The following is a 19,563-nucleotide window of genomic DNA, read 5'->3' as shown; positions in this document are numbered from 1 at the left end:
TGGGTTTGAGTTGGAGTTTGTTTAAAAGTCTACATTGGCAAATGTTACCTGGGAAAATTATTTATACTGCCTTATGATGAATGCCTTGTTGGTTCTAACTTGTACACAGGCACTCTGAACAGAAAAGTAAATTGTTTAGTCTTATTTTGCATAATGAGCAATTTTAATGTAGACTTTTTAATTTTTATATATTTCATTATGAAATGGGATTTTAGTGGTGTGTTTCAGTAATAGAAAACTTAATCTTGCATTGATTTGAGAAACCACTGCATACTAGCTGTCCTCCTTCCCTGTCTAAGGTGATGCAGCACTTTCAGGTTGCATTGTAGCACTGACAACGCAGTAGTGATCTCTGACTGTCTCCATTGCTGTTGTACTGTTTTATTGAATGCGTATTCTCAACCCCCAGCGGCACTTTTCAGCTGTGACCAGTGGTGAAGTTTCACCACTTAGCAAGAAAATGAGCCAATGCCTACATTTTCATCATATTAATGAGCTTGAATTAAAAAAAAAATGGGATTGGAAATGAACATCTAAAACAAAAGAAAAATTCTATATTATTAATTTACAGTTTTCAGTGGCAGGTTTAATGCACATTTATTTTTACACCACCAACAATAATAAAAAATAGAACTAGTTAGGAATTTCACAACAAAATATTGTGTGACAAAAATACTAATTTGTCAAAACTCTAAGGCCATTTCTACACATTCCACTTTCTCCAAAAGTAGCATGCTAATAAATGGCCCAAAATATGCTAATGAGGTGTGGATGCAAATTCCCCACACAGCATTAGCATATGGTCACATGATTTGGAGTCTGGAAGACGGTCTTCCAGACTCCAAAACAACCTGTAGAAGCACGGCCCCTGGGGGTCTTCTGGAAAGAAGTCCTCCTTTTGGAGGCCCTTTCTTCCCGAAAATTTTCAGGGGCTGTGCTTCTACACATTGGTTTGGAGTCTGGACTTCCTTATGCTAGTGAGGTGTGGGGAATTTGCATCTGCACCTCATTAGCATGTTTTGGGCCATTTATTAGCATGCCACTTTCATTGAAACAGCCTAAGAATTTGTGATAAAGGTCAGTTTAGGAGTATCTTCTGGTATCTTGATTTTTTATTCAAACTGACTTTTCAAAATTATATTTAGCTCACGCACACACACACACACACACACACACAATGAAAACATAAAAAGTCAAAATAGAAATTAAATATTTTGAAATTATCCATAATGAAATGCTTCTTTTGACATGACCTACTATTATTTTCAGATTATTGGTTCATGAAAATGTTCATTATTTTGACTTGTCACAATTTAGGAATTGAAAAAAACAAAATCTTGAAAACTCCTGTGAGATAAGAAAAACATTTCCCACTCTCCTCTAATACAAAATACATGTGTTTATCTGGAGAGAAAATAAAAATACATCTAAAATTCATCTATGTTTTTGTGATCAGCTAATTATAACCATCTCATATTTTAGGGAAATGTGGTACAGCATTTTAATGGATTTATGCTAAGTGCTAGAGAAAACATGCACATACAAATCTTTTTTAATCTTGTCTTCATTCAAATGCACTTCTTTTTTTTTTATTCTCCGTAATCTGGAACTTTGTTCTACTATTTAAAGAGACAATTTCACCCTTATTTTCTTCTGTGTGTACGCCACTATCATATTAACAGTCTAGGTAAATTTAGGTTTAATTATTAACAAACCTTAAAAAATAAGTAAAATATATGTGCAGGTTGACCCTTGCTAATCCAGCACCATTGGGACCTGACCAGTGCCAGGCAAGAGAATTTTCCAGACTATGGGAGGTCAATATTGTCTAGTACGTTACCAACACTTCCACTGTTTACAGGGCTCTTAAAAAGACATTTAGGAATAAATTACTGGTAAATAACAGCACAGACCACTGACAGCCAGGACTAGTGGCTGTAAACAAACTTTTTGGGACATGGTAAATTTGGCCATGCCCATGATAAGTGGTTGTCTGGCTAACTAAAATCATGCCAGATTACGAATGTTGCCAGGTGAGAGAGTGAGGGACTAGAGAGGTTCAACCTGTATTAATATTAGTTCAAAGCCAATAACTTTTAACAATAAATTCATCAAGTTGATTGACTCACTGATTTTGCACCTGATATGTGCAAAGCAAATTGGGATTTTACAGTACCCTGTATCAGCAAAAACAGGTATGTGAAAGAGGGGAACTAAACAAACAAATTAATCTACTTTGTATATAATCATAAGGTTTACATCTCACTAACTTGTCATAGGAGAGGATTTAGCATATGTATGATTCCCATTCCAAATTATTTTCACCAAATTTAAAGCAATGCAAACTTTCTTTACTTGGGAGACTTTTGCGACACAGAAAGGAAGTATTGAAGGAAGAAGAACATAAAAAAATAAACTTCGAGAGAGACAACATGGCAAAATATCAAATACAATGTGTAGGACAGTCTTTTTTAATGTGAAGAATTTGGTAATTTTGCAAGACGTGAATGTGGGCAAGGCAATCTAATGGCTTTATATTACATATAGTAAAACAGGTAACCTGGCTTTGTGTTAAAAATGAACCATTACCAAAACATACAAGTGTTGGAACTGTTTTAGTTTCAGCATTTGTGTGAGTGTGTGTCTGATGAGAATGAAATGAGTATTTTTCGATCCGGAGACTTTTGGCATTTTAGTAGAATTTAACTTGAATTTTTAGTACTTTTTGGCTTATGTTTCTTATCTAAAATTTTCTTAAAATGACATCTGTTATGTCAGAATTTGCCAAGATCCTATATCATCCTTTAAACTTGTAGGTTCCTGATTGCCTCCCTCCTCTCACACTCCTCCTATAACTACAGTCTTGTTGAGTGTTGCCTTCTCGTGTAACATCAGCAGCAGCAAAGCATACACAGGAGAAACTAGGATCTCATATAGGCTTCATCTATATTTCCCCTCCCTTTTGGAAGAGGCATGTAAATGCAGTAGATCAAAAATGCTAAATGAGGTGCTGATATGAATATTCAGTGCCCCATTTGAATAATGATGGCCACTCGCCCCATTGAAAATGCTGCTTTTGAAATGCAAAACAGCTGTGTGGATGGGGTTCCTTCAAAAGGAAGCCCTGCTTTCGAAAGGACCCTTCTTACTGAAAAACATCAGGAACCCACTTCATTAAAACTGTACTTATCTTTATTTTGCCATCAAAATGCATACAAAATTGAAAAAATTACAACTAAGCTGAAATTATTTGGTGGTGTCCTTTTAGAAAGTCAGGAAAACATACTTGTTAGTTTTCTGTTCTTTTTGAATAATGGTACCAATGTTTGCTGTGCTCCATTCATGCTAAAAATACAGTAAAAGTGCCCAAAACGGTATTTGTTGGTCATTCTGCTTATTTTGCTAGGACTAGTTTTTAATTGAGTAATATTGTTAATCAAAATAGACTTGTGTTTCTCATTAGGTTTTTATTTAGTGGTGACAATATAAATACAATGAAGTAAAATATTCTTCTGATTCTGTGTGGCAAGTTAATGCTTACCTTAATGTGTAAAACTATAAGCCTCTTTCACAATTACAGCTCTAAACATTCTAATAATAATCTTTGTATCAGGAGATCTAGTTCATAAGTTCATTTAATAGTCAGTAATCTGTTCTAACTATTAAGAAATGATTTGCTTGACCTAATTTTAATATAATTCCTACTTCATAGTCTTTTCCCAATAGTGTTCCACTTCTGCTGTTTAATTTGCTGTACAGGTGCGATTAAAAATATATATTATGTGACCTCAGAAATATTAATCTTTTGTTTATTTTTTAGGCTTTAGCTATGGGAATGATGACAGAATACTATCATTATATCTTCACCACTTTGGTAAGTAGCTTATAAAAGCATGCCGATGGCAATGAATAAAAGCCTCAGCTATCTTAATTACATTACTTGACAATGTGAAAAACGTCTCTTAGGAACGGGTGTATGAGTATGGGATGTTTTCTGCATCAAGTTTTAAGTCCAATGAAAACTCATGAGGATGTTTTAATTAATGTTCATTACAGTACACTGGAAACTGATAGATCCTATAAAATTATTTTGTAGCACTACAGATTTTAACTTTTTAGTAGCGCTGATAACATAATGAGGCAACAATTAATAATTATTCTGAGTCTTGTCATGCTTTTCCTTAGTACTTATTATGAACAAGTTGTATAACTCTCAGATGGATTCATTATTCCAAGTTAGTTAGTGATTTCTTCAGCAAACAACTGTTAATCCACAGATGAATCCTAAATAATTCATTGTGAATAATTGCAACCCACAATTTAAAATTCTTTATGGTAATTAAATACATAATATGGCATTGTTTCTTTTTATTTCTGTAAATACCAAATCAGTAGGAATGGTGAGCTCTGGAAATTTAAACAAACAACAGAAAAATCAATTTTGATTAATATTGGAGCATTCATGGTAAATAACCAGTGCAGAACTCAAGAATGGGAAAAACTGAGAATCTAAATATTCTTTTAAATCTAAACAAATATACATTGAGGGGGTGACAATCAAAGTACACTCAGCTCTACTCTCAAACCTTGTGTTCTTGCATTTCTACTGAGCAATATTTGAGGAAGTAATCAGGGAAAAAATATGTTTTAAAATTCCACCCTGAGAAATGAGAAGGAAAATTCAGATTATTGGCATTTTTTTAATCTTGGCTTCAGATGGCAAATTGAGTCTTCAGTTCATTAAGGTTCTTGAGTGTACTTCATTTTAAACATGCAGTTGGTGCCACTCCAGTAGGTGTATGTAGTGTGTTTAAAAAGAGGCATGTGGTGAAGTATCTTACTGAAATGAGGCCTCGACTTGGAGAATGAGCAGTCATCACTGAGTCATGGTATAGAGGTGGCAAAACAATGAAAACAGCAGTACGACAACAGTCTGAGTACTGACCCTTAATGAAATAACTCTTAGGCTGTGTCTACATTTGTTCCCTACTTCGAAGGGGGCATGTTAACCAGGGTGATGGGAGATTACTAATTAAATGCTGCAGTTAATATGCCGCACTTCATAAGGCTATTCTTCTCCTTGGCAACTTCAGAGAGTCAAACTTCAAAGTGCCAGCATCCATGTAGCCATGGACAGTTCGAAGTGCCCATGCTATTTTGAAATGCCTTTACTGCTCAAAATTTGGAGGAGTAAAGGCACTTCAAAGTAATGTGCGCACTTTGAAGTGCCTGTGGATACACGTGTGCCAGCACTTCGAAGTTTGACACTTTGAAGTTGCCACTGGGGAGAATTAGCCTAATGAAGCGCTGCGTATTCACTGCAGTACTTCATTAGTAATCTGCCATCACCCTGATTACCATGCCCCCTTTGAAGTTGTGGGCAAGTGTAGACAAGCCCTTATTGATTAATCTCATTAGATTAGTAGAAGGACAGATCATTCATAATTATAACTTTTCTCAAATAACAAAGAGTCCTGTGGTACCTTAAAGACAAACCATTTTATTAAATCATGAGCTTTTGTGGGTAAAACCTGCTTCCTCAGATTAGTGGATTTTATCCACAAAAGCTCATGACCTAATAGACACTAAGGGTATGTCTACATAGCAAAGTTATTTTGAAATAACGTCTGCTATTGCAAAATAATTTTGTGAAAGTCTACATATTAAACTGCTATTTCAAAATAATTTCAAAATAGCAGGCAGCTTATTTCAATTTCTGTAACCCTCATTCTATAAGGAATAGCCCATATTCTGAAAGAGATTTTGGTGTAGGGGCTGTACATATAGGAATAGGGTCTACTTCAATATATAGGGGCTCTCCAGCCCTATCCAGGGTGCCCTGTTACTGTGGAAGCTCTATTGCAAAATAGCTGAATGCCATTTCAAAATGCATTTTGTATATAGATGCACTATTTTAAATTTAACTATTCCAGAAAAATCTCTTCCAGAATAGTTTATTCTGAAATAACACTTCTGTGTAGACAGAGCCTATGGTGCCACAGGACTGCTTGTTATATGTGAAGCTACAGATGAACCCGGCTACCCCATGATAACTTTTCTTCAAAAAGGTAAATTCTAGAAGATTGAAGGCCTTTGTAGAATTCAGCGAATAGGGTTGCCAATATCCCTGGATTGGTCTGGAGTATCTTGGAATCGTCTTCAATCCCCCAGTAGCTATTGAAAGCAATCCAGGAAAGGTATTTTTAAATGACGTTATATCATGCTGGGGAGAAGAATGGAATAGCTTCTGTCAGAGTTATCAACCCTATTAGAGATGCTGGAATTACACACTATTAATAATTCATCTTGTCATAGATCTCAAGCTGACCAAATGATTACAGACATCTCAGTTTTTCTTTTGTATATTGTATTTAGATTTGGTTAGTCACTGAGAATTCCTGGTAGGACTGACTTGTGCTTTCTGTTTCACTCTTTGGATTTTTTTGCTTTATATTTTAGAATGGACTTTTTACTACGTTTTAAAATCCAGGATTTTGCTCTGATTAAATGATTCTATTTGCCTCTTGGACCACTAGTTTCTTTAGATGAGTTAAGGACCAGCTTGAATCAGTGACAGCAAAGGATAATTTGGCATACACCAGCAAGTGATAGATTTTGATGCTTCGGTATAGCTCTATATCTTGCAACAGAGTCTCAGCTGGTTTGATTTATTAATTGCTTCTTACCTGACACAGTGAAAGTCCTGTCAAATAAATTTTCCAATCACAGCATTTAGAGCAGTCTTCAGAACTGTTTTCTCTGTTGATTGATTCAGGGGCCTAATGCACTAGCTCATTAATACACTGAGCTATTATGTATATTTATTATACTTCTGTGTCAACATGAATGTGTTTGGATTGAATAATTAGTTATGAGGTTGGTGCATTTTGTGCAGATGTTTGAAAGAATGTGAAATTTGAAAGGGAAGAAATTCTGTAAGAGTACAGTGTTACTGTAACGCTTCCCACTGCTGTTAGGTGTTCTGCTAAAATGTACAAAGTCATTAGAATAAGGACACAAGTATGGAAATGTGTACATGGATATCAAACAAACATTCTGAATTTCTACATACTGAGTGCTTAATTTGCAATGAAGAAAGTACTGGGACACAAGCAATTAGGTGCTGAACCTCAAGCAATTTTTTAACATTGATAACTGATGCAGCAAGCCCTGAGGTTCTAGGGCTATGAACTGTCAAGCCTCAGGCTTAGCCCAGGTAAGGCCTACCACAAATTAAGCACTGTACAAATTCTAAATATTATATATGAAAAAAATAATGCCATAAGCCCTAACTGGAATTTGGAAAGGAAAGTATCTATAAGATAAGGTTCCAGTTTGAATGTTAAAAATAAACAATTTATTATATGCTGCTTTCCCAGCTCTGCTTTCTCTTTATTAGGTAAGTAAAATTAATTCTGATAAATATCAGCCCTAACCTTACTATTTCACAGAAAACTAGAATATCAAATGAGCAATTTAAAAAAAAAATAGGACAAATATTGTTGGTTGAAATGTATGAAGGATAGAGTGTTTATCAAAATGTCACATGGTACTGGACTGCTAAATAACTTCAATAAACACATTAATAAGGAAATCAGAAAAAAAGAACTGTGTTGGTGGAGCCTGCCATGTAGTACTGAAACACTCACTGCTGGTTCAAGCTCTGCTTACTGAGTCACACAAGTCATATTTTTCATGAACTTCATAGTTAAGCCACAGCATTTCTTACTGAAGTCCTCTGGATCTGCTGAGATCTGCACTGGAGGATGACAGTGAAGGAACTGGGCACCTTTCTTCTTCTTTTTTTTTTTTTAAATCACTTGCTCCACCTGAAATTTTTAATTTATTTTTCTAATTTTATTCCTTCCTTACAGATAGGGTTGTTTTGTCTTTTATTCAAAAAGTTGTAATACGTCAGAGAAATGAATCAGTGAAATTAATTAAGGATATTTATGTGCTCTGAAGAACATGAAAATATTGTATTAATTGACAGACAGGTATGAAAGATGTATAAAAATTTATTCTGTATTTGAGACAATGGAGATTAATTCTCTGCAAGGTTTTCTGTTGCTCATTAAGGTGAAATAATGTTAAGATAAAAAGAAATATTTAAGTTTGATTAAGAATTGTGGAGTATTTATAACTAAGAATTTCAGGAACTGGGTTTAATTTACATGTTTTTTGGTTTAAATTTAATTTTTTATTTTTTTCCCTAATGTGTTTTGGTTTTTGCTGTGGGTCATGTGCTTTAGTAGTAGTAATAGTTTACATACAACGAATTCCCACTAGCATCAGTAGAAATTATATGTCACAAGGAAATAGACCTCAGCTTGAACTTATGAATAGAATATAGAGCGCTTGGTAGAACATAAATTTCAGGGTTTATCTTCAGGGAGGCGGTTAATTGCCTGAATTAGGAAATGACATGTATAAAGCATTTATGTGACAAACATCTCTTTCAGGACCTTTTTGCACTGGATGTGGAACCCTACCGGTATAGCGGGGTTAACATGACTGGATTCAGAATCTTAAACACTGAGAACAGCCAGGTGTCCTCCATCATTGAAAAGTGGTCCATGGAACGATTGCAAGCACCTCCTAAACCTGATTCGGGTTTGCTGGATGGATTTATGACGGTAAGAATTTATAGACTAATTTGTGCATGCCTGTCTAATGCTTAGAATTGCAACCTGTAGTTCAGTCTCTATTTTTCTCAAGTCATGGGACCAAATCTCATCTTAATGAATGCCAATAGGTTAGCCAATAGATGGATTCACAAATTAATGGACTAAAAATGTGACTTAGTGCAGGAGAATCTCAAAATTTTACCTCAAATAAATAACATATAGGTTACCTCTACATTAGTCCCCCTTTCAGAAGGAGGATGCTAATGAGACACTTCGGGATGTGCTAATGAGGCACTGCAATGAATAGGCAGTGCCACATTAGGATAATGGTGACCGCAGCACTTCAAAAGTGCTGCTTTCAATCATGTGTGGCTTGTTTACACAGGGTCCATTCCAATGACCAAATAGGAATAGGGGGAGTTTGAAGAGTGCAGGGTCCTTTTGAAAAGGGCCCTGTGTAGACGATCCGTTCGCGATTTGAAGCAGCACTTTCTAAGTGCTGCAGCTGCCATTATGCTAATGAGGCACTGCATATTCATTGCAGAACCTCATTATCATATTCCAAAGTGTCTCATTAGAATCCTCTTTTCAAGGAGGGGCTAGTGTAGACATAGCCCTATATAGTTATTTGCAATCTGATATCTAAAAAGTGGCTCACATTTTTGCTTTTGATGGTATTTTTTGTGCTATGCTCTTTATTTATTTCATTTAAAAGGGAAGACATTGTGGATTATGGTCATTCCAGTTCCATTTGGTCTGTTTGAGAAACGCTTGGCTTGGGTTACAATGGATTTCTGTAAAATATGATTATAATATTTAACATTGAATCTTCTCTTTTATTACAAAAATTACTTTGTTTTCTAAAAACGAGTTAACATCTAATTAAATTAGAAGTTTTTCAGCCTATTTTAGAAGTTTCTAGCTCCATTGTTTTATGTAATGATATGCAATAATCGGAAATTGAATGATAGCATTCCCAGCCAACGTTATCCCTTTGCACACGGAGCACTTTTCTTCCAATGAGCTCCATGTGTCTTATATATATATATATATATATATATATATATATATTTGTTTTTTGCTATCCTTGTGTAGTAGCTATTATTATATCTATCTTAGAGATGGACAGTGAGGCTGAAATTAATTCTCATATTTTCAAATGTCTGATCAGCACCTGATATACATTGAAGATATACATACACACGTTTCTTCTCAGCCTACGGAATATATAGCATATGGGATTGCTGATTGGGGAACATTAAGAAGGAAGTTTGATCCTTTGTTCTAAATGACCTTGTGTATTTATATGTGCGTGATAATGTTTTACATTGTATTTATTTGTGGTTTAATAGTAGGTATTAAATGATCTGTTTAAATTGCTTGTAGGATAACAATATTTATTTTGTGAAAAAGAAATGTTATGGATTATAGCTCAGCTTCCATTGGAGTCATTGGGAGTTTTACCACTAGCTTCAGTGGGACCTATAGAATTATGCTTTATGTATACATTGTGTCCTTGTCCAGAGCTACAACAACTGATGGTAGTCTTGAAATTAACAGAAATTGTATTTAGAAGATTTATTTTTAAATATGCAGTGCAGCCAATAGCCTCACTGTGCCCCTCAGCAAGGTGGGGGACCCTGCTCTGCAATCTCTGGAAGAAGCGTGGCCTTAGGTAAAAGAGGTAGGGCTGGAGGCTGCTAGCCCTCAGCACTGCCCAGACTATGGCACATCTTCCTGGCCCCCACAGTTTTCAATGCTGCCTGAAGCATACCGCTTGGTGCTCTCACCTCTCCAGGCAACCTAGGAGCTGCCTGGAGCACACTGCTCCAGCAATGATATAAAAGGGCTAGGGATCTGGCTACTGCCACTGCTGCGGTAGTGGTGGTGTGGATAGTGAAAGTCGCCTGACTTTAGTCCTTCTCATTTAATAGACACTGAAGTATTTTAATTTGAAACATACAAATTCTGTATCACTTGAAGCATGGAGATATACTTATCATATCTCATAGAGCTGGAAGGACCTTGAGAGATCGTTGAATCCAGTCCTCTGCCCTCAAGGCAGGACCTGTCACCATTCCTTAAAGCAACAAAGGGTCCTGTGGCACCTTATAGACTAACAGAAAAGTTTTGAGCATGAGCTTTCGTGAGCACAGACTCACTTCATCAGATGCTGGTCTTGGAAATCTGCAGGGCCAGGGCATCTGATGAAGTGAGTCTGTGCTCACGAAAGCTCATGCTCAAAACTTTTCTGTTAGTCTATAAGGTGCCGCAGGACCCTTCGTTGCTGTTACAGATCCAGACTAACACGGCTACCCCTCTGATACATTCCTTACAGGTGTTTTATGTTTTGTTTTGTTTTTTTAAATCTAACCTGCCCAGAACCTTGAAAGGCCTCCTCAAGGATCAAACTCAGAACCCTGGGTTTACAAGGCCAATGCTCTTTACAGACACTGAATGTTAAACCGCAATCAATGGATAATGTAAACAATAAAATATTTTTCAAGTATATTAACCTAATCCCTCTTAAGCAGAGTCATGATATGTTAACCATCAACGCAGCTGCAACAGGTAGAGACAGGAAAGTTATCATCCTTTGATCTGCTTGAACTTTGTTTGCCATTACTGTACCATATTTATTAATTGAAAACAGCAATTCCAAAAGCTTTTAATTCTATTGCATTTATGAAATAATTTGAATGTATTACAACTAAGTATTATCATGTACGATGAGCTCCATATAATTATTTTATTTGTCCACATATTTGTAGATCCCAAATGAAACACAAGTGGATTTAGAAATGGACATAAAGCAGAATTTAAGATTTTAAATCTCTCCTCACCTGTTTTACTTTATCTGTGCCTGCTTTGAGAGAGGCCAAAGAAACAATGGGCTTCTGGTTACTAGACAAAGAATTATTGCTGGCCATAGTACCTTTCCCATTTGTCAATACATCAGACCACAGTGCTTATACATCTCATGTTCTTTCTTTGTCATGATGTTGTAAAGAAATAGGAAGCTCAAAAGAGCCTCTAGAAGCAGGGACAAAGACCTATTATTGCTACTAGTGATATAGTAATTTGTCACTATATACCCACAGAGCTTCCATATTACATCCTTGCTTTATCTTCAAGCAATAGTAAGAAATAGAGGTATTGGAATTGGATTCATTTATGAGCTCCCATGTCTCAGTTAAGCCCTTTAATTGGCCCTAGAAGCCATCACCAGAGTCAACCATTCAGCCACACTCAGTCAGCAGTGAATTGTTCTGTTTCTTGTGGAGGTAGATGGCACTGGCAAAAGGGTATAATTTCAAACCTATTTTGTCAAACAGCTCTCTGGTTGGCTTCCACCCTTCCAATTCTAATGTTAGGTCTGTTGAAGTTATTCTGTTTCCTGGCAGTGGGTGAGGTGGTTGCCCTGAATTTAATAATCTGAATTATAAATTGCCCTTTCAATGACAGTAACCATGGGTAGGGTCCTGTAAGTAGGCACTATTAGTGTTTCCATACGTAATTACATTCAAATAATTCAGGTGGTGGGGAGACTTCCCTCTTTCCACAGAATGTCACCTTTATTTCTCCCCCATTCTCTTCAGGTGTTTCTGGGTTAGGGTCTTTTATGTGGAGGCCTGACATTTACTCCAGCCATGTGTAAATTACCTTAAAATGTTTCATATGGGGATACTATGCTGTTGAGCTGCATTCTCAGAGTGGCGGATTGAGGAAGCCCTCTGTGGAGTAATCTTGGAGGGCTGTACCAAATAATGCAAACTAAGGTGCTTGCTACTAAACAATGAAGTGATCCAAGGCTGAGCCCTCAAGGGTGAACATGTTATTGTTAATGTAGCCTTACTCTCTACAGGGCATCATGGACTGGGGCAGGAGGAAGGAAACACAATAGACACATGTGGGTGGCTGTAAACACTTTCCTACAGAAAGTGAACATGATGATGAGCCTATACTATCCCACTGGAGTGCGCCACCGCTCTCCTGTAGATGGAACATATATGATTGCACAGTGGCCAGGGGTATATGTGTGAGAGACAGATGGAGTACATGGTGTGTGTGTGTGTTTCAAACAGAGAGGCAGAGAAAGATGTTCATTTTTCCTTTAAGAATGCTGACCTCATGTCAAGTAAACTCTCCATTTCAGTACTCTAGATCATGAAGTTCAGACTGCAGAATCTGTAGCTGTTTTTAACCTGATGTAATTTGGGAATGAATTAGCTCTTCTGCCTCTGGCTGTGTCTCTAGGCAGCGTCCCACTTGCTGTTACCTGTTTGTTCACCACTACTCATCCAGACCTGTCCCCAGATCATGGTGCCCTTCAGAACCACACTCAGGAGTTCTCCCCTCCTAGAGTACCCCAAAACTCTGCATCCACCTTGCTATTTGTCATCTAGCCCCTTACCTAGAGGTAAAATGCAGTCTGAAGTGGCCACTCATCATTAGCAAAGGGCTTCTGGATCTTCTGCCTTTTCCTACCATGCCTGCCTCCCTGCAGCCCTAGTATCCTCAGGCCTCAGCTCAGGCCCTGCAGCCTGGGAGAGGGATCAGGCCACAGTTCCTCAACTCTTTCTGCCTTTCCCCAGTACCACTCGGTCTCAAGAATCAGCCAGAATTTTCCAAAAGACAGAATCTTCTCTTCTCTTCTCCCAGAGCTGCTATTTTTACAGCCCCAGACTGGGGCCTAATTGACAGCTAATTGCCTCAGCTACTGGCTCTGCAGTCTTAGCCCTCTACAAGGTCTGGGTTTAACCTTTATCCTCCTGGAGTTTGGTGATCACTCCATTCCTCCTGCTTTGTAGAGATTGGATATGGAATGAGGGACTTGACTGAGGGGACATCCTGACATCCGCACCCCACTACCCCTCCCTCCTTGCTTATCAGCTAGGGGGCTCCCAAGAGAAGCTCTGAGGTAGAGTCCAGGGCAGGAGGAGCATGTCAGTGGCAGAAGGACCAGCTGAATGGCTGCTGATAGCTACCCAGCTGCATACAGTATTTTACAGGGAAGCTAGGGGGTCTAGTGGCCCAATGTGATTCAAACGTCTCACGAGGCAGCATTTCTTACTTAAAAAAAAAAAAAACCTTCAAGGACTGGGCAAAGTAGGAAGCTAAATGACAACATAAATGAACACTGCACAACTTTAAATGAGCATGTACTCTAATAGATAAGCAAAGTAACAACAAAGCAAGGTTTACCAGGACTACGTTAAGTGAAGAGTTACTGTAGATGCTTAGTTTATTATGCTATACATCATGTGTACCAGACTGGGATATAAAGAATTCTATTACAATTCAACTGTGTTTCCCTTTTGGGAAAATAGACTTTTATAGCTGCCTGGGGCTAAAACAAAAGTTTTTAAGCAAACTGAATTAGTGCTATAACGGGTTTTAGTTGTTTGCTGAAGGGAGTTAACTTCTTTTGACAATACTCTGCTTTTTATGAAGCTCTGCGTATGTATTTGCTTTGAATGATGTCTATGAAATTATAGCTTCTTCCCATTACCCTGATGCCTGAAAGAAATAATTTCTGTCTCTCTTCCTATTGGGTGGCAATTTTTGCTTAATTATGGCTTTTCTTTGGTGAGCACTATAGGACTGAGAGACTTGCCTAACTGGTCACCAGTTAGTCAACATTTTAATGGAGTGAGCCATTCTGTGAATGACTTAAGAGTTTGAGTTTTACTGAAGAAAAAATTTCACACCGCTCTTGAAAGAGAGACTGCCGAATTGCCTTTTATATTCAAATTCGGCACATTAACATGTGGTTTGAACTGGGATGGGAATTTTCTGAGTCACTATAGAGGCTCGTTTGCATACTTGGCTTAATCTAATTTTGACCTCCCCCCTGCCTTTCTACTCCTCCACTCTCTGATTTGCTCACCTTGATCATTTTATTTCTGATTTGTCCACCTTGATTACTGTTTTTGGTTCTCTGTGCCTTAAATATTGAGTCTGTTCTGGTCTGGCTATGGTCTGACGAAGTGGGTCTGTCCCACGAAAGCTCACCTAATAAACTATTTTGTTAGTCTTTAAAGTGCTACTTAACTCCTTTTTTGTTTTGATAGTATATAGACTAGCACGGCTCCCTCTCTGTTACTACGAAACTCATATGAATCATTAAAATAATTACGGCTCAGGGTGGCTAAAAGACCCCCGAAGAAAACCAGCCCTTTTGGCCTTTGAAAAAGTCCATATAAAAATTTTGGTCTGAGAAAACAGCCACTCTGGAGGTAAAGTTTTCCTTCCATTGACTTAAAATCATGTCTGGCAAGGAGACATCATCCGGGAGAAAAAAAGACCCTCAACTATAGCCAGCCCTAAAGATCATGACCATCGAGGGAGACTTCCCATGGCTGCCTAAAAGAACCCAGACCCTGAAAATAGTGACCACTGAGGGAGACATCCCTCAGGCAGCTAAAAGACCCCCAGCTATAGCCAGCCCCTGAAAATCGTGACCACTGAGGGAGACGTCGGCCGCCTAAAAGAAACCAGACTACATCCAGCACCCGAAAAATGTGACCCTCACCATGCGCAGCTGCCTGGCACCTTGTTCAGCACATCCTTTTATTGGCTTGGGGTCAAGCCATGTGATGAGTCTGGGCATGGGAATGTTCCAGACTGTGTGGTGCCTCCAAGGGGAAGGAAGGGAGGGGATGTGGAGGTCAGGACAAAATGTAAGCAGATGAAAAGAGAAGAGGTTAAGATAAGAGGTAAGAAGAGGTTAGATAGGTGGCTTTCAGGGGTGGTCTAGAAAGTGCTTGGTCCTGCCATGAGGGCAGGGGGCTGGACTCGATGGCCTCTCGAGGTCCCTTCCAGTCCTACTCTTCTATGATTCTATGAAAAGAAGTTTCTTGTCTAAGAATGAGCCCCACCCACAGACTAGCTGCCACATGATGCAGGTGAGGGAAAATTTCAGAATGCATGGTACCTCTCGGAGAGAGTACGTAGGGGAACAAACAGGAAGAATTAGAGGCCCTGGCACAGTCACACAAGTATGAGGTGCTTGGAATAATGGAGACTTGGTGGGACGATTCACATAACTGGAGCACAGTCATGGAAGGTTATAAATTGTTTAGGAAGGACAGACGGGAGAAAAGGAGGAGTTGTGCTCTATGTGAGGGAGCAGTATGATTGCTCAGAGCTCCAGTATGAGGATGGAGAAAATCCAGTTGAGTGCCTTTGGGTTAAGCTTAGAGGTGGAAGTAACAGAGGTGATGTTGTAGTTGGTGTGTTATAGACCACCAGATCAGGGAGAGGAGATAGATGTGGCTTTCTTCAAGCAGCTTAGTGAAACTTCCAAATCACAGTGCCTGGTTCTCATAGGAGACTTTAATCATCCAGACATTTGTTGAGAGACCAATACATCAGCATACAGACAATCCGGGAAGTTTTTGGAGAATGTTGGGGATAACTTCTTGGTACAAGTGCTGAAGGAACTGACCAGGAGCCATGTGCAACTTGACCTGCTGCTCACAAACAGGGAAGAACTAGTAGAAGAAATAGAAGTGGGAGGGAACTTGGGCTTCAGCGACCATGAGATTGTAGATTTCAGGATCCGGACAAAAGGGAGAAGGGTGAGCAGTAGCATACAGACCCTTGATTTCAGAAGAGCAGACTCTGACTCCCTAAGAGACCGGATGAGCAGGATCCCTTGGGAAACGAAGATGAAGGGGAAAAGATTTGAAGAGAACTGGCAGTATTTTAAAGAAGTCTTATTGAAGGCACAGGAACAAACAATCCCACTGTGTAGTAAGAAACGCAAACATGGTAGGCAACCAGCTTTGCTTAACAGGGAAATCCTTAGTCAGCTTAAATTCAAAAAGGATGCATACAAGAAATGGAAACGTGGACAGTTGACTAAGGAGGAGTATAAACATACGGCTGGAGAATGCTGGGCAGTAATCAGGAAAGCGAAAGCACAATTGGAACTGCAGCTGGCAAGGGATGTGAAGAGTAACAAGAAGGGTTTCTACAGGCATATGAACAATAAACGGGTTATCAGAGAAGGTGTGGGGCCATTACTGGATGAGGGAGGTAACCTAGTGACAGATGATGCAGGAAAAGCTGAAGTACTCAATGCTTTTTTTGCCTCAGTCTTCATGGACGAAGTCAACTTTCCCATGACGGTCCTAGATGATGCATTATGGGAAGGTGGAGGGCAACCATCTGTGGGGAAGGAACAAGTTCTGAGCTATTTAGAAAAAGTAGATGTGCACAAGTCCATGGGTCTGGATTTAATGCACCCCAGGGTACTGAGGGAATTGGCAGAGGTCATTGCTGAACCTTTGGCCATTATCCTTGAAGACTCTTGGAGATCAGGGGAGATACCAGATGACTGGGAGAAGGCAAAAGTAGTGCCCATCTTTAAAAAAGGAAAGAAGGACAATCCAGGGAACTATAGACCCATCAGCCTTACCTCAATCCCTGGGAAAATAATGGAGGGAATGCTCAAGGAATCCATTTTGGAGCACTTGGAAGAGGGGAAAGTGATCAAAAGTAGCCAACATGGATTCACCAGGGGCAAGTCCTGCCTGACCAATCCGATTAGCTTCTAGGACAAGGTAACAAGCTCTGTGGACATGGGGAAGTCAGTGGATGTGATATACCTTGACTTCAGCAAGGTTTTTGATGTGGTCTCCCACAACATTCTTGTCCATAAGTTAATGAAATATGGATTGGATCCTTGGACTGTAAGAAGGATACAAAGCTGGCTTGATGGTCGGGCCCAACGGGTAGTGGTCAATGGATCAATATCTGGATGGCGGTCTGTTTCAAGCAGAGTGCTGCAAGGCTTGGTTCTGGGGCCAGTGTTATTCAACATCTTTATTAATGACCTGGATGAGGGACTGGCTTGCACCCTCAGCAAGTTTGTGGATGACACAAAACTAGGGGGAGAGGTAGATAAGTTGGAGGGTAGAGAGAGAATCCCCAGGGACCTGGATAAATTGGAGAACTTGGCCAAAAGAAATCTGATGTGGTTCAATAAGTAGAAGTGTAGAGTCCTGCACCTGGGGCGGAAGAATCCCAAGCATTGTTACAGGCTGGGGACCGACTGGCTCAGCAGCAGTACGATGGAAAGAGACCGAGGGGTTATGGTGGATGAAAGGCTGGATATGAGTAAACCGTGTGCCCTTGTAGCCAAGAAGGCTAACAGCATACTAGGGTGCATTAGGAGGAGCATTTTGAGCAGGTCTAGAGAAGTAGTTATTCCTCTTTATTCGGCACTGGTGAGGCCACATCTGGAATATTGTGTCCAGTTTTGGGCCCCCCAGTATAAAAAAGATGTGGATTTGCTGGAGCAGGTTCAGCAAAGGGCAACAAAAATGATTAAGGGTCTGGAGCACAAGACCTATGAGGATAGGCTGAGGCATTTGGGCTTGTTTAGTTTACAGAAGAGAAGACTTAGAGGTGGTTTAATAGCAGCCTTCAACTTCCTGAAGGGGAGCTCTAAAAAGGAGGATGAGAAACTGTTCTCAGTGGTGTCAGATGGCAGAACAAGGAGTAATGGTCAAAAGTTGAAGAGGGAAAGGTGTAGGTTAGATATTAGGAAAAACTACTTCACCAGGTGGGTGGTGAAGCATTGGAATGTGTTGCCTAGAGAGGTGGTGGACTCTCCATCCCTTGAGGTTTTTAAATCCCGGCTGGACAAGGTCCTGGCTGGGATGACTTAGTGAGGGTTGATCCTGCTTGAAGCAGGGGGCTGAACTAGATGACCTCCTGAGGTCCTTTCCAGCCCTGTGATTCTGTGATTCTGGGAGGTGTGGGGCAGGACAACATGTAAAAGGCTGAAAAGAAGTTTCTTGTCCCACCAGACAAGCATGACCCTCACCCACATCCAAGAAGACACATGGTACAGGGGGTAGGGGGTGGGGGAGCAGAGGCTGGCTCCGGGCAGTGAAATAAAAAAAGGCGGCTAGCCAGGGTATACACAGAACCACAGACTCCACAGCTGTGCTACTAGCAAACAAAAAAGAAGATTTTTTCAACCTCTTGTGACCCTACACCCATGGGCTTCCAGGTGTCAAATCATAATGATCTTCCTGTTGCCTAATTCCTCTATACCTGCGAGCACTGGAGATGGAAGAGGCCAGAGTGGAGAAATGTGGGGCTTTGTGGGACACGGGACATGTTAGGAGGCAAATGAATTAGATTTAAAGAGAGGGTGTGTCCTCACTACCCTTCATTAGGAATTTTAAATTCAAACTAAATGCTACACCTGTCAGGTTACTACGATTTTAGGATTTTGATATTATGTCAATTTTAGTGCTCCATAAATCAAGCTAATGGAATTCATGGTCAGGACAGGCACTTGGAAAAATCAGGCTACCTGAGTTAAAACTGATTTTATCTCGTACTGTAGACACAGCCAAAGTAGCAGCAGAGAGTTGCATGTGAGGGACCCGGAGAGAGCAAGCTCTGTATGCCTTCCCCAGGAAAAAGCAAGGAATTTTCAGGAAGCCAGCAGAGAGGTCTGATAAGAGATACTGGAACAATACCTGACAAGTGAGTGGGATGGAGCTGCAGAGAATATGAGCCTAGCCTGAAATTCCAGGGCTGCATTTCTTGGTCTCTTGAGGCATGGTTTGTTATGATCCATATTCAGGGGCTTTGTTTTGTATAAATTAACCCCACAAGGGCTATTTATACTCCAAGTCTGCATCTACCCTAGCAAGTTCTTTCAGAAAATCTAGTCATTTTTCAAAAGACCAAGCAGAGAGTCAACACACAAAATGTGCTTTTCAATCCAAAATCAAAAGAACGCGGCTCTTCTTGCAGAAGCCCTCTTCCACTTCCAGATCAAGAAAAGCACCTCCCTTCAAAAGATTCTTTTTAAAAAAAGCATGTATAGACACTTCATGGGCCCTTCTTTCAAAAGAGCAGCCCTCATAGCATTGGATTTTTTTGATCCCTGACCCATTCCTTCAAA

General features: G+C 39.5%; 1 protein-coding gene across 1 annotated transcript in view; it reads left to right on the top strand.

Moving 5' to 3' along the window:
* Nucleotides 1-19,563, top strand: part of GRIK2 (glutamate ionotropic receptor kainate type subunit 2) — a 610,734-nt gene that overhangs the window by 250,791 nt on the left and 340,380 nt on the right. Inside the window, exons 5-6 of the mRNA XM_074988838.1 lie at nt 3,821-3,874; nt 8,463-8,636. Coding sequence (XP_074844939.1) covers nt 3,821-3,874; nt 8,463-8,636 — 228 coding nt within the window. The remainder of the gene's footprint in view (nt 1-3,820; nt 3,875-8,462; nt 8,637-19,563) is intronic.

The sequence above is a fragment of the Carettochelys insculpta genome, chromosome 3, assembly GCF_033958435.1.
Source record: "Carettochelys insculpta isolate YL-2023 chromosome 3, ASM3395843v1, whole genome shotgun sequence".
Classification (NCBI taxonomy): Eukaryota; Metazoa; Chordata; order Testudines; family Carettochelyidae; genus Carettochelys; species Carettochelys insculpta.
This window is presented reverse-complemented; position numbering and strand designations above follow the sequence as displayed.